The sequence below is a fragment of the Patella vulgata genome, chromosome 5 (genome assembly GCF_932274485.2).
Source record: "Patella vulgata chromosome 5, xgPatVulg1.2, whole genome shotgun sequence".
In the NCBI taxonomy this organism is placed as follows: Eukaryota; Metazoa; Mollusca; class Gastropoda; family Patellidae; genus Patella; species Patella vulgata.
The window spans coordinates 36,239,721-36,256,419 of record NC_065883.2 but is presented as its reverse complement, the minus strand read 5'-3'; the positions used below and the strand labels follow the sequence as shown (position 1 = coordinate 36,256,419).

The 16,699-nt window shown below is 34.7% G+C and overlaps 1 protein-coding gene and 1 long non-coding RNA gene across 3 annotated transcripts in view; one reads left to right on the top strand and one right to left on the bottom strand.

Annotated features, from left to right (window-relative positions):
• Window positions 1-16,699, top strand: part of LOC130012940 (B-cell lymphoma 6 protein homolog) — an 85,469-nt gene that overhangs the window by 52,917 nt on the left and 15,853 nt on the right. For both annotated transcript variants that reach the window (XM_056101135.1, XM_056101136.1), the window contains exon 7: window positions 274-409. In XM_056101135.1, coding sequence (XP_055957110.1) covers window positions 274-409 — 136 coding nt within the window. The remainder of the gene's footprint in view (window positions 1-273; window positions 410-16,699) is intronic.
• Window positions 13,328-15,462, bottom strand: LOC126820720 (uncharacterized). The gene is made up of 3 exons (XR_007680110.2): window positions 15,327-15,462; window positions 14,890-15,154; window positions 13,328-14,739 (listed from the first exon to the last, which is right to left on the bottom strand). It is a non-coding gene; the product is annotated as an uncharacterized LOC126820720 (long non-coding RNA).

Below are 16,699 nucleotides of genomic sequence, written 5' to 3'. Positions count from 1 at the left end.
TGGACTTTTCCACCATTTTTTAATGTTTGAAATTTGCTAGCTCTCTGTCAAACTGACAAATGTGACTGGATGTGACAAGCAATGAGCACATGTCCTGCATTCAGTCTTGAAGGCCATTCCTATTCTTGTTGCAACTGGTTTAACTCTCTCCTTTTTTTGTACGAATGAATGTGCCTGAATTATTTAAGTGGAAATTCAAGTTTTTCTTTTAAAATTATAAATAATGTACAAATGAAGCATGTTGACACACATTCTTATTATTGTTTCTTTCAGAAGATGGCTTTAAAATGCATCCGTGAATTGAAAGCTCGAAAAAAGGATGATCGTGTTCCATTGGTTTGTAAAATATGCAAAGACAAAACATTTACCGCAAGTGCTACTCTAATGTATCACTATCGAAGTCATGCAGGTAAATTGTCCTTTGTTATACACAAACATTCATATGCTGTCCAGTTTTCTTCACAACTGATAGTGAAAGGAAAAAGTCATAACATTACATTAATAGTTTTCTATGACTGTGTGCTTTTTATACACCCACATTGAAATGTGGTCGTATATTGTTGTCGCCCCTGTGCATCAGTCCGGTGTCCACAATTGTTTGTGGACTCTCTAGAGGTTAAAGTTAATATCTGATTGACATTTAAGTTTTCAATGTTAACGATTTCTGCCGTTCTCTGTGAGTAGTTTTCTATGACTGTGTGCTTTTTATACACCCACATTGAAATGTGGTCGTATATTGTTGTCGCCCCTGTGCATCAGTTCGGTGTCCACAATTGTTTGTGGACTCTCTAGAGATTAAAGTTAATATCTGATTGACATTTAAGTTTTCAATGTTAGCGATTTCCGCCGTTCTCTGTGAGTAGTCATAATTTTCCACCAATAAAACAGCCTTGACATCATTTTAGTTATTCTGCACATAATAATAGAGACTAGAATATGAGCAGAAGGACTAAAATGTTGTCATGGCTGTTTTATTTGCGGAAAGTTACGACTACTCACAGAGAACAGCAGAAAGTTTACCTGTGGCAGGTAACATTGACATTAGGGATCGTGTTATACTTATGGCAAGGATATGTTGACATAATAACTTGCATTATTATTTAAAAGATTTATGAAGCTTTTCCAGTGAGCTTTAAATGTTTTTATGCTAAATGTTAGAATAGGGCAGAACTAGAAGCCAAATGGGTTGTTACTCGTAGCCAGATTTTAGTGTGTTGTAAATGTTTCTTATTTACGACAAAAGAAAGAAAATATGCGACAACCATGGATGATATTTCGCCCAAATATGCCAGACATTTCCTATGCTGTTTTCGAAACGTCCAACCAGGAATGTGCCCAATCGGACGTCAAGATATGTTGAATAATATTCAAATTTCCAAAATTATTTAACTGTGCTGGGTATATATTATTGATCCTGATTCACTGTAACCTTGGTACCGTTTAATCTTGCGTAAATAGCGCTAATTTCTACTCGGTGTACAATTATTCATAAATATTGTTAAATTTCGGCTAATTGTGCTCAATTTGTACTTCTATCAAATTTCACTCTCACTGTTTAATTTTGATTACCAAGTGTCTAATTAACTAGTGTTTAGTTTCTCGACACGTTTTGAATTATAAGCGTCCCATCTTATTAGAAAGACTGTTCAATAATTAGTTGGACCATTCAATTTCCTGAGCCGTGATTCAAAATTAGTCAAGGTGTCCAATTACGCAAGGTGTTAAATTTTGTTGTCAAACATCTAATTTCACGTGCGATGTTAAGATATTACAATGTTGAAATACTCTATTAAGTGTTAGTTTTAGTACTGACCTGTTGCGATACAGTGAAATATTATTTTTCAGGATTCATACGACGGCAGGTATCTGTAATGCCTGTTATTATCCGGGGATTATTTTTCAAGATCACTACGGTGAAACAGATGTTGGATTTTTAATGGCGACGGGACGGTTCCGAAGCAAAGCTTTCTTGAGATGCACATACGGTTTCATCCACAATCATATTTATATATCCATTTAAAACAGTATTTCCCACATTGACAACACATCCACGAATGATAAATCTCACGCATCTGATTTACATGTGTACACGTCGACTCCCTACCCTGATTAAATCCTTTTGTTTAAATGTCTTCGCAATTAAGACTAACAGCATGGATATTGCACCAATCATATATTACATGATATGGGATCTATAGAAAGCATTTTGGGTTGAAGGGTAGTGCGATTATCTCGGGCAATAAACACAGAAGGCTTGTAGAATTAATACACATGTGTCAGAAGCTAACAATATGTCTATTGTGTAAGACAAAACGTGAAAATAAACTAATAATTCAAACTCTTTATTTCTTTTTATTATTATAGAACAACGACCCTTTTTCGCTGAAGATCAAATAAAACCTACTAAATACAGTTCATGCTTATATGTAACGCATAACCTTGCCAAACTTTATTTCAGAGAAAGCCAATTTAAAAAGGAATCGTATCATATATTTAAGTTTAATTTTTCATAAAGAATGGGGATATCATAAATAAGTTAATTCGATGTTTTTGTGGCATGTACTATATTAGATGAGATCGAAAGAGCATTTTAGATTAGGGGTTACAGAACAACAAGTAAGGTGGAATTAAAAAGACGAACGGAACTGTTCTTCAGACTGAATGGCGACGCCAATCTTAAAATTTTACTGAGTTCGTGCTGCCATACTTTCTAGGCAGAAATAGCTCTTTGGAAATTAAAATGTCTTCGTTAGAAATTTTGGCATTTACCTGTGACAATAATTTTAGCTTCGTGCAAAAATCATGAAGCATATAGTTTCAACTTGGAAGAAATGTTAGAAAATGGCTAACAAACAATCAGCATTGTTGATTGTAAAACATTCTTGGTTCATTTTCTGCTTGAACGATTGCTGAATACCATGGACACGTATATCAGTCCGATAATACCTTGCTAACTTTTTTATTTCGGCACCAAAGAGTCTGGTTGATGCATACTGTCAATCAAAGTTCCATAATGAGAATTGCCACATAACATCAAAAGAAATCGATTGACAGAACGTAGACGCCCCTTTAACAACAAACTGTTACCTTGCTGTAGTTGTGTGGACAAAATGACTTTTATTGTTAATTGTCAGTAGTAATAATTACAAATTTTGAAAAGAGATGTCGATGTATTTGCGATTTTACATGTAGCTTCAGTCCATTCAATAAACTGCATTTATTACTCAAATGGTTTCTAATTTAGCTGAATGTCAAAATAAAGAAAACACAGTTACACTTACAATATGACTAACTAAGAAGTTATTTGTCGCGATTTGGCCAGAGCCCCACTCCACCCGTTACATGTAATACCAATTTGTAAAAAGTAATTGTGATTACTGTCTTACGGTAAAACTCCTGTTTTTAGGAATGTGGATATGTGGGATTGTCTATATTTTTTAAATCGGTACAGACTTGAAAGTTCGCGCATGCAGAGCGTCTTCTGAACAAACTGATGTTTAATCATCATATTTGCAGTTGACATATTCTGTCAAAATAATTCCTTACACCGGTGGTAATTATTTCATTGCATTGTGCACAAACGTCATTCCTTAAATTGCCCCACACCCCTTTAACAACTTATAAAGCATGATTTTCTGTTAGGCAATTTATTCTACACTGTTTGATGTGCTTTATAACTATTGAAGAGGCACGAATTCATAAGATCTGGTTGTTAGATGTGTTCACTCTGTGTGTTGATGGATAAAACAATCAGAATTAATATTTGTGTCTGATAATTATTGGAAACAGAACATTTTTTTAATTAGGATATTAGTGTCTATGGTATGAATACGGTAGGCAGTTTGTATTTGGAATTTACAAGTTGAAAGGGTGTGAGTTAACCCGTTCAAAAGCAAACTCGTACATAGTTAAGGTAATACTTGACTCGTATATAAATTGATTAGAATAAATCAGTTTTACTCATTGGTTGTTTATATTGTTTTATTTACCTAATAATCAACTAGCTTGGCTCGCCATAACGACAGAGATTAGTTCACCGATGTTTTTGTAATAAAGAACAATAGTATTGTTTGTTGATAAGCGTTATGATTTTAGACAAAATGATAAGTTCACCAATATTTTTGTAATAAAGTAGACCCGTATTGTTTGTTGATTGACCTTATCTCATGATTTAAAAAAAATGGCGATGGTTAATATTGGGTCAAAAATAATTTCTTTAAGTGCGCCGGAGCCCCTTTTAGATAAACAAAGTGGCTATGTGCAATTTTATCCTTTGATCATTTATACAGGGGACATTTCTGTTATTCAAACCAATCTGCACGTGAATGACTACATAACAAGTTGACAGTTCATCATTGATTTGGGGTTCATGTGGAATAGGCTCTTCGGTCGAAATACGGTTATTCTTTTCTAAAATAAAACGAGTGCCTTGGATTTTTGTGTGGATTTGATAGGGGTTATAATTAACTAATATTCTCTTACATCGGAGACTTGTGTTGCGTTCAGTTCATTTTTACAGTAAATATGCAAAACAATTTGAACACAGCATAAATATCTAAACTGTATAATACATGTATAGACTTATGCATACGTGTCCTTTAAAATGTTCTAGACATGCAGCTTTACATGACTGGTTGGAAATATAACCGCATATATATCGTGCAGAATATGTGAACACGCGTGTTCTCACTATACAATGTGGACTAACGCGTCCGTATTATTAACGAAAATATTCAACATTCATAACATCGTGGCAGTATATCGTTAATTTTGCATGTAAAATTACACCGAGGCCCATATTTATGATATCCCCATTCTTTATGAAAAATTAAACTTAAATATATGATACAATGCCTTTTTTAATTGGCTTTCTCTGAAATAAAGTTTGGCAAAGTTATGCGTTACATATTAGCATGAAATGTATTTAGAAGGTTTTATTTGATCTTCAGCGAAAAAGGGTCGTTGTTCTATAACAATAAAAAGAAATAAAGAGTTGGAATTATTAGTTTATTTTCACATTCTGTCTTACACAATAGACATATGTGACCCGCCGCATGTAAATGAGTCGGAATGCGGTAAAATTAATTTTGCACAAGAGACAAAATAAGCGAAAATATTGATTTTGATTGAAATTGAGATTTTCACAATAATGAGTCTATAAATATACTATCTATCGACTCAAAAGATCAAAATAGCAATAAAACATTTTAAAAAGCCTTTATTTGGACGTTTTGTAAGAGTACCGTATTCTTAAATCTGTCTTTTTCTGAATATTCTCAGCCGAATTAGATATTTTTCTCTGCTCGCAGCGGGGCGACCTGTCAATCCTCTTGCAAAATGCTTGGCATCGTTGTAAAGTGGAGAATCTTGAGTTTATAAGTATTGCCGATGAATTCATTTTGAAGAAATACAAAAGGGTTTTAAAACCCCTAAAAATGTAAACATACTCCGCTTGTTGATATGCTTCCAACACGACTCGTTCTGTGGCCGCATCGAGGCTCAAGCAGACGATAGAAATTAGATTTGGGCAATGTTATGGTATACCTACATGCGATTCACTCTGAGAAGTGGCAGAAAACAACTGTTGCTGTTGTTTATTAAAGATTTAACGTTCAATACAATGAATATGATATTATGGACAGGTTGATTTAATTAAATTATTTACACTTGAAAACTGTTAAAAACACAAAATAAAAAGCTCCTCGGATACCAACAACTTAATTCTGATCGTATATAGATAGCCGTTGAGTGTTAATCAAAACATTGTAAATCAATCAACAAGCCGTTCGTGTCATTGAGTAATACTAATCTGTAATCACTTCTCACGGATTAATGATTAGTTGATTGATAATTAACAATGATAAGGCCACCGACAATTCATTATTTACTCCGAACAACTAATCAAAGCGGTGATGATTTAATGTCTCGTTTGGTCTTTGATGATTAAGATAGGCTACTAAACTTGATTACCCAATCAACAACTTTAATCTTCTGACCACTGGCACCAAGGTGCTAAATAATTGATGAGATTAACTGAACTGAAGTTAATCTCACCAAAGTTATAATATACAAACTTAGACTACTAATGTATACACTGTTCTAAATTATAACGCTATCACAGGAAATGTGAATATGCCGCATGTGTTGTGGATGTTTTACAATGAAAAGAGCGCATTTACTATGATTTTCGTTATCGGCACCCTTGAAAACCTAAAGAAGAAAATATTAATATTAAACGACAAAATAACGAAAGATTTAATGGCATGGTTGCTGTGTGATATTGTTTTAGAACATACCGACACCTTTAACTTGCTTTTTCTAAAAACTGCAGATGTCGGTGCATTCAATTCATTTGCAACTGAGAGCTCGCCCTTTTCCATTCTCGAACCTTTAACAGTCACCCATGCCCGATGAATTAATAAATTAAATTCTCGTAATGCAATTATATCCACTGTAAATAGCGTTTGTTTACAGCTTTCTATACACTGGCATCGTAACCGTGCCATACGAAAACTCCATAGTATATGTTCTCTTTTCTTATACTTGATAGCATAAGGTGTTGAATACCGTCGTTTCATTGGTATACCCTACCCTGCAAGGTGTGACCATTACTGATGGGTGACCATAAAATCATCGAATATGAAAAATGATAAATATTCGTTCCATCGACCCAACACCATGTTTTTCGTATTCAGCATCCCCGAAAACCTCTAAAATGATATATTACACGAGTACCAAGTATAAGAACTCCAATAATTTCCATTTTGGTGGCCATTTTGAAAAACAAGATGGAGGATACAGTCCAGTCGACCCCTGATGCTACAACCTTTATGCCTAATAAAACATATAAAATGACACGGTTACAAATATATGGTGATAAAAAAAACAACAGAATTGTCATTTTGGTCGCCATTTTGATAAAACAAAATGGTTGATATTGACGGATTAATTTTACTACTACGATTATCATTTTGGTCGCCATTATGAAAAACAAAATGGCGGGTATTATCGGATTTACTCTTATACTGCAATTGTTTGATGTAGCACCCCCAAAAACCCATTCAATGACATTAATAAACACATAACTTATGAAAACTTGAAAATTTGTCATTTTGGCGTCCATTTTGAAAAAAAAAGTTGGCGGAAATTGTCGGATGAAATTGTTACTACAATTTTCGTCTTCAGCACCCCTGAAAACCTCTAGAAAACAATATTCAACTACAAAACAGCAAATAAATGGCCTGGTTGCTATGGGATTTTGTTTTGAAACATACCAAATCTTTAACTTGATTTTTCTCAAAAATTACTTTGGTGAGTTGGGTGGCTTTAAGCAGTCACAACTCAGTCAATTTTTGCCCAATTCAAACAAACTATACGTCAAATTGAAGGTAATGAGTCGGAGAATGTGAAAATAACAATAACTCAATTTTCATAATTTCCTCATTGCAACTCAGTATGCCATGGGGGGTCACATATTGTTAGCTTCTGACACATGTGTATTAATTCTACAAGCCTTCTGTGTTTATTGCCCAAGATAATCGCAATACCCTTCAACCCAAAATACTTTCTATAGATCCCATATTATTTAATATATGATTGGTGCAATATCCATGCTGTTAGTCTTAATTGCGAAGACATTTAAACAAAAGGATTTAATCAGGATAGGGAGTCGACGTGTACACAAGTAAATCAGATGCGTGAGATTTATCATTTGTGGATGTGTTGTCAGTGTGGGAAATACTGTTTTAAATGGATATATAAATACACGTTTTATGATTGTGGACGAAACGGTATGTGCATCTCAAGAAAACTTTGCTTCGGGACCGTCCCGTCGCCATTAAAATCCAACATCTGTTTCACCGTAGTGATCTTGAAAAATAATCCCCGGATAATAACAGGCATTACAGATACCTGCCGTCGTATGAATCCTGAAAAATAATATTTCACCGTATCGCAACAGGTTAGTACTAAAACTAACACTTAATACAGTATTTCAACATTGTGCTGCAAAACTGAACGATGACCAACAACTAAACACATCGTAATATCTTAACATCGCACGTGAAATTAGATGTCTGACAACAAAATTTAACACCTTGCGTAATTGGACACCTTGACTAATTTTTATTCACGGCTCGGGAAATTGAACGGTCCAACTAATTATTGAACAGTCTTGCTAATTAGACGGGGCGCTTATAATTCAACACGTGTCGAGAAACTCAACACTAGTTAATTAGACGCTTGGTAAGCAAAATTAAACAGTGAGAGTAAAATTGGATATAAGTACAAATTGAGCACAATTTGCCGAAATTTAACAATATTTATGAATAATTGTACACCGAGTAGAAATTAGCGCTATTTACGCAAGATTAAACGGTACCAAGGTTACAGTGATTATTGTTGATAATTTGCTGGATTGATTAGATAATTACGTGATCAACGTGTTTATCGTGTCTATACACCTACCTTCATTAACTACTGGGGAGGCGGTGGATGGCCGAATGGTTATCGCGTGCGCGCTCTTTCGAAAGGTCTGTCATTGAGTCAACTGGCGTGGTTTTGATTCCCTGGTTGTACGTGACAAGTAGTAGGGTCGCCTGTCCAACCTCGTGGGTTTTCTCCAGATCCTCCATTTTCCTGCCACTGCTAAAGACTCCTACACGCAAGCGAATTATTGAAATAAAATTAAACCATATGTTAGTTCCAAGAGTGGACATTAAACCCTCCCTCTCTCTGTCTCTCTTGCTCTCTCTCTCCGATTAACTACTTAATCGACCTTGATTGGCTGACTTAATTCTTTGTTGGACAATTCATCAATCATTTAGATACCAATATGTGTATCTCATGTTTAGAGGCAGTTAGCTGAGATTTGGCCAGTCACCAATATTCATGTTTGTATATACAGTATGAACGCCACAAAGGGTTGATGAAACTCAATATTACCATGTTTTTTATCATGGAATTCTGTCATTTACAGAGGGAACGGGTGGTTGGATGGCTGAATGGTTAGCACATGCGCTCTGTATCATAATGACTGTCATTGAGTCAACTGGCGTGGTTTTGATTCTCCGGTTGTACGTGACAAGGAGTAGGTCACCTGTCCAACCTCGTGGGTTTTCTCCGGGCTTCCCCGGTTTCCTCCCACTGCTAAAGACCCCTACGCGCAAGCGAATTATGTAAATAAAATTAAACAATATGTTAGTCCCGAAATGACCTAGTTTGTGTCGAGTGGACGTTAAACCCTTTTTTTCTCTCTCTCTCTCTTTTACCAGTGAACACCAAGCGAATATCGAGTGACACAATAGCACTGCCTTGGTGTTGAAAACATGGTGTGACTCGGTGTTTTAATTAAACCATGCCTCTGATCGTTTATTTTCGGTGAAGTACATGTAGAGCTATACATTATTATAGATCAGTTAATGCGTTGCACCTTTTTATTAATGACTAACTTTTGACGGCTATTTCTAAATTAAAACAGGAATAAACACATTTTTCAAACGGGTGCAGACTGTTTCGTAACCTGGCTGTTTCGTATTTAGTTCATTCGTACCTCACACGAGCCGTTTCATACTTCACCTCATACCTCAAATTCATTCGTACTTTTTCCTATGTTGTTGAAATCAGTTGAAAGAAACTGAATATGCCGAACCAGAATTAGAATATGCACGAGATTTGTACCTCAAATTGATTAGTTTCTTTTCCTAAATGTGGTTGAAAGTTGAAAGAAATTGAAATAAAGGCGAAAAATAATTAAGCGACCCGTAATATATTATTCTTTATATAATAAACCTTAAAACAATTGAACTCATTGTAAGGTGAAACTGTATGCTTTCTGATATGGTTGGGTTATTTGAGCCTAAAAATAGAACACAGCAAAATTCGAAAAGGTGTCTACATGTGAAGATTGGTGTACACATTTCTTTGATCTGTTATATCATGGACTGTATATAGGGTTATATCGCAGGGTAATTCTGTTATTTAAAACCGGGCATTGTCATTTTGTCTTCTTTTAAACAGAAATATGCCTATACCGATACATTATTACTACATTAATATGTCCGACATTTGTAAGACTTGCATTGATGGACCATTACAAATTCAATCAAATTACGGAAAAAATTATAAAATGCACACCAATATATGCTAGTCTTACCGGGGCGTAGTTTTATCCATCTAAATAGTATTTCACATACTGACAAATAAGTCACACATGGCATCAAATATCGGTAAATCACACCTCAATTTAATATATCTTTTCTGGTTTAAATCACAAATGAATTAAATGCCTTCGTTTCCTGATATGTAATCACACAACGCCAGAATTTACTGTCAACAAGTATATGGAACTTTGTTGAATACATGTACATGGATACATATCAGTCCGATAATACCTTGCTGGCTTTTTCATTTCGGCACCAAAGAGTCTGGATGCATATATACTGTCAATCAAGGTTCCATAATGAGAATTGACATGTGACATCAAAAGAAACCGATTGACAGAACATCGATGCCCCTTTAACAACAAACGGTTACCTTGTAGCTTCAGTCCATTCAATAACCTGTATTTATTACTCAAATAGTTTCTCAATTAGCAGAATGTCAAAATAAAGAAAACAAAGTTACACTTACAATATGACAATCTAAGTAGTTATTCGTCGTGATTTCACCCCACCCCACCCGCTACATGTAATACCAATTTGTAATGAGTAATTGTGATTACTGTGTTATGGTAAAACTTGTGTTTTCATACGCCCACATTTAAATGTGGTAGTATATTGTTGTCGCCCCCGTCCGTCCAGCGTCCACAATTGCTTGTGGACGCTCTAGAGGCTAAAGTTAATATCTGATTGACTTTAAATTTAGACACGGTGTTTAAGGTCTTCAGACGAAGAAGCCTATTGATTTCCGATAATTACTGCCAGAGTTACGGCCCTTGATTACTTTGAAAAATATTGTGGACACTCTAGAGGCCAAAGTTAATATCCGATTGATCTTAAATTTATACACAGTGTTTAAGGTCATGAGACGAATCCTATTGATTTTCAGCGATTTTCGATAATTACTCCCAGAGTTATGGCCCTTGATCACTTCAAAAAATCTTGTGGTCGCTCTAGAGGCCAAAGTTAATATCTGATTGACTTTAAATTAATACACAGTGTTTAAGGTCATGAGACAAAGAAGCCTATTGATTTTTTGCAATTTCCGATTATTACGGCCAGAGTTATGGCCCTTGATCACTTTGAAGTTAATATCCGATTGACTTTAAATTTATACGCAGTGTTTAAGGTCATGAGATGAAGAAGCCTATTGATTTTCAGCAATTTGCGATAATTACTGCCATAGTTATGGCCCTTGATCACTTTGAAAAATCTTGTGGACGCTCTAAAGGCTAAAGTTATCATCCGATTGACTTCAGATTGATACACAGAGTTTAAGATCTTGAGACGAACAAGTATATTGATTTTCAATGAATTTTTATGACTTGGACAGCTAAATCCATTATATTAAAAGTTTTGTATACAAAACGTTAGCATGGGGTAGTACAAATTCTAATGGTTTTCTGAGTTGTTGCTCTTAATCAGATTTTAGTGTATTATAAATGTTTCATTACCGAAAAAAGTAAAAATATGCGACAACTCTTGTTGACTGCCCGGATGATTTAGCTGCTGTTTCGTTTTAGGAATGTGGATATTATGTGTGATTGTTAAATTTTTTTAAAATCGGTACAGACTTGAAGGTTCATGCATGCAGAGCGTCTTATGAACAAAATTATGTTTAGTCATCATATTTGCAGTTGACATATTCTGCAAATAAAATCATTCCTTACACCTGTGGTAATTATTTCATTATATTGTGCACAAAGTCATTCGTTAAATAGCCCCACTCCCCTTTGACAACTTACAAAGCATGATTTGTCTGTTAGGCAATTTATTCTACACTCTTTGATGTGCTTTCTAGACTGATTAATATTATAACTATTGAAGACAGAAGAGGCTCCAATTCATACGATCTGGTTGTTATATGTTTACTCTGTGTGTTGATGGATAAAACAATCAAAATTAATATTTATGTCTGTGATAATTATTGGAAACGGAACGGTTTTATTAAATAGGATATTTATCATCTATGGCATGAATATGGTAAGCAGTTTGTATTTGGAATTTATAAATTGAACGGGTGTCAGTTAACCCGTCCACAAGCGAACTGGTACACGGTTAATGTAATACTTCACTCGTATATAATTTAATTGATTGGAATAAATCAGTTTTACTCATTGGTTGTTTATATTGTTTTATTTATAATCAACTAGCTATATTTTTGTAATAAAGAACAATAGTATTGTTTGTTGATTAACGTTATGATGTTAGACAAAATGTTTTTGTAATAAAGTAAACCTGTATTGTTTGTTGATTGACTTTTTCCCATGTTTTAGAAAATTGGCGATAGTTAATATTGGGTCAAAAATAATTCCTTTTAGATAAACTGAATCCGCATTTTATAAGATGACGATTATTTGTACATGTATGTCGGGCCAAAAAATCATTTCTTAAATAGTACGAACGTCCCTCGTACAAGACAAATTGGATTGATATGTTTCGGCATCATAAATAATGTTAAAACTAATCGTTAATCTATTTTCCGTACACACAATGGAACTAAACAACTCCAAATATAAGGAAACATTGTCGTGAATTTATCAGCTACATTTTCAGCTGATATCTTTTAACGCTTACATAATGTACATTATTAAAAATGTATGCAATATGTAGAAAGTACTTACCTTACCTTACTGATATTGTAGATGTTAAATACCCTTAATAGTCTGGAGGCTCAGCGCGGGGGGGTGTCCATCAAATGGGCACAAAACCAGACCCAACTTTTCTAGAGTAATCAGTCCGCCTTTATCACAAACAAATATAAAAATAATACCCATCCAAATTAATATCATATTGCATATAAACTTGCATATATAATCAACTTGCATATATAATCAACTTGGAATACCAAAATGTGAATCGTAATACATTGTGGTGTAAACGGTATTATAAATTATAAAATAAACCATAAATCAATGGAACCTGTTGTAAGGTGAACAATGCATGCTTTTTGGCAACATTGGGTTATTTGAGGCGGCATGTAGTCTTAACGACTGGAGACAACGGATGCTGTTTCATCCCAAATTTCCACGGGTCGTTTCATCCCACTTATATCGGGTTGTTTCATCCCACACATTAAAAAACAGGTATTTTTAATATTTTATTCATACATTAATAACAATAACAACATGTCAAGGAACTTGAGAGAATACTATTCGAAACATCGCCTAAATACATCAGTAACTTTTTTTTCCTTTAAAAATTGTGTTGTTATAGTCTATCTTTCATCTACGGTCATTTCATCCCAAAAATTAACTTCAGAAAACCACTTGTTGTTATAGGCCACTCCGTATACTTCTCCCAAGCATCAAACATCTTTTCATTTATTTTGCAGTATGTTTTTCGACAATTTCGAAAATTGATTCCCTCTTCCACCATCTGCCATTGATCTATTTGATACATTAAAACAACAAAAGTTTTATAAAGGGCTATATTTTAATTAAACATAAATTATGCAAGAGCTAAATCTGCCCATTGCAAGTCTTTCTTCAGGCCTGAAATGTTTTCTAAATTATTAATTAGACATTAATTAACTTACCCAGGCCATAATCAACTCTCGATGGCATCGGTTTTCTCCAATATTAAATAGATTAGAACAGTTCAGCCATATTTTGATTTAAGCTAAAAATGGAGGAGCGAGAGTTAGCTTCGACCAACCAGTATGGTGGTTGAAATTATTGCTCATCTCTTGTCAAACCTTTAAAGGCTAATATATTCGCTCGCCATAAAGTAGTTTGAATGAAACTTTCAAATTATTCAAAAACACACTTTTGTGTTTTTGATTATGTTCCAATTACTAAATGCCATTCATAGAATATTTTGGGGGGTTGGATGGCTGAATGGTTAGCGTGCGCGCTGTATCATAAAGTCTGTCATTGAGTCGATTGGCGTGGTTTCGAACCCCCTGTTGTACGTGACAAGGAGTAGGGTCGCCTGTCCAACCTCGTGGGTTTTCTCCAGGTCCTCCAGTTTCCTCCCACTGCTAAAGACCCCTATGCGCAAGCGAATTGTTGAAATAAAATTAAACCATATGTTAGTCCCGAAATGACCTAGTTTGTGTGGAGTGGACGTTAAACCCCATTTCTCTCTCTCTCATAGAATATTTTAAATTATTCATTTTATATTATCTATCTTTGAACTATTATAGCAAGAATGGCTAGCTCTTTATCTAAATCTTACATAATGTATCTTTAAATAAGTCAAACAATTTTGAGTAAACTTAAGTTAAGTCTGAGAATGGTTTGTGAACTCGGGGCCTGGTCTGTCTGATATATGAAACGAGTTCCCTTAAAGGGTCTGCGTTTGCCATCACACACAACTTGTCGAAGGCAACTCCCATGTGGTTGACAGGTAGAGCCATCAAAGTACGGATGTAGTTATAAACGGTCTTCCTTTCGTAGTAAGAACCCGCCAGACCAACACTCTGAACTTTCCTCCAAACACATTGTATCCAATGGAAAACACAGCCCTTTAATTTCATACCAGGGAACACTTTCTTTATAGCAGACCAGCAACCTGGTTCGAAGTCCAGCATGCCATACTCCACTACCGGTTGAAATTTCTCTTTTATCTTCAGCAGTACCTGCAATAACAAAAGATTGCAATATGTAAAACAATAAATAAGAGATTAAAATATGCATAAAATAAAAGATATGCATAAATCGTTACCATATAAGAGATGAAAATAATATGCATAAATAAATAGTTACCATATATGCTATTATTAACCTACCTCTTCATAATCTTCAGAAGTCCTTCTCGTCATCTTGACGAAGCATAGCGGCACCAGTTTCATTCAGTCTCCCTTTTTCAGAAAACCGTGAATGATCCACAGCTGTGAAAAGGGCTTCCTCATGACCTTAAACATACCATCCATGAACCATATTTTGCAAGATTTTAATAATTCCAACTGTGTCTTTGTAGCAAACATTAAATGTCGATGTCCACTGACCATCACTTCAGTAATCAGAAATTCATCCCCAATGAATTCTATTAACCTGAAACATAGAAGGATAATTATAAATACACTATAAAGTAGTATTTATATTATAAAATAGTACATTTATATAATACTAGTATATTAATTATTAAAATACGTTCTGAAACGACCTGCTTACATCATATTTATTCCATATACCCTCTTTATTCCACAGTTTTTAACACACATACCTTTGCCGTAAGTTTAGTATTCTTCATAATGCCGGGTCACAGTCATGAATATGGTTACCATTTGGACTGAAATCAGTCCACGTTGTGTCACTGTGGCCGAACAAGGTATACTTCTACCTTTTCTGGAACAAACCCAACATGTAGACCCGGGTGACGATCTCTGAAACACACAAATAACAGTGTTAAAAAGGGTGACAATTGTTGTTTTGTGATCAGTAACTAGTTGAGCAGTAATCAGTAAACTATTTCATACCTAATTTAATGATCACCCATAATTGTTGTGTCAAGCTGGTCTTCTGGTAAAGATCTGAAATATATTTAAGTTAAATAAAGTACTTTAAATAAGTACTTTAATTCGCATGGTAAACATCGTTAAAGAAGTTAATTCTCACTGTAATTCTCACGGTAAACATCTTTAAATAAGTTAATTCTCACATTTAATTAACTTACTCACATGTCCGCGATCTCTCTGGTTTGGTTTATACTCCCACGGTCAGTAATGTTGAATGACACCTCGATATCATTGGTTGCCGATTCTTCAACATTGGTTGTCAATTCTTCGTCGGCATTGGTTGTCAATTCTTCATATGCATTGGTTGTCGATTCTTCATCGGCATTGGTTGTCGAAAAAAAATTTGATACATCAAGGCTAAAATCTGGTACCATTGATGCAGCAGAAGTGGAGTTCCATGGTTCAACAAAGTGGTGTTCTTCTTCTTTGTCGGTTTTTGGTAGACTACCAGCTACTTCTCTAGTAACGCAATCCGCAGGTCTTTCTTTAGGCCTGAAATCTTTTCTAAATTATTAATTAGACATTAATTAACTTATCCAGGCCATAACCAACTCTCGATGGCATCTAATTTCTCCGACATTAAATAGATTAGAACAGCTCAGCCACAGCTCAGCCATATTTTGATTTAAGCTAAAAATGGAGGAGCGAGACCAGTACGGTGGTTGAAATTATTGCACATCTCTTGTCAAACCTTCAAAGGCTAATATCTTCGATCGCAATAGAGTAATTTGAATGAAATTTCCAAATTATATATTTTACATTATCTATTTTTCGAACTAGTATAGCAAGAATGGTTAGCTCTTTATCTAAATCTTACATATTGTATCTTTAACTAATATTCTCTTACATCGGAGACTTATGTCGCGTTCAGTTCATTTTTACGGTAAGTACAAACTTATGTCTGACTTGAAAGCACTTTCGAATCTGGTTGCAAGTTCTGTTTATGTCTTATTTCTTTTTGTAAGACCGCTAAACAAAATACCTTTATAGTTTGCAATTTAAAAGTCTATCTTTGCCGTGATTTGAGAGTAATTATTAACTATACACTCTGAATAGTAATACAGTAAATATGCAAAACAAT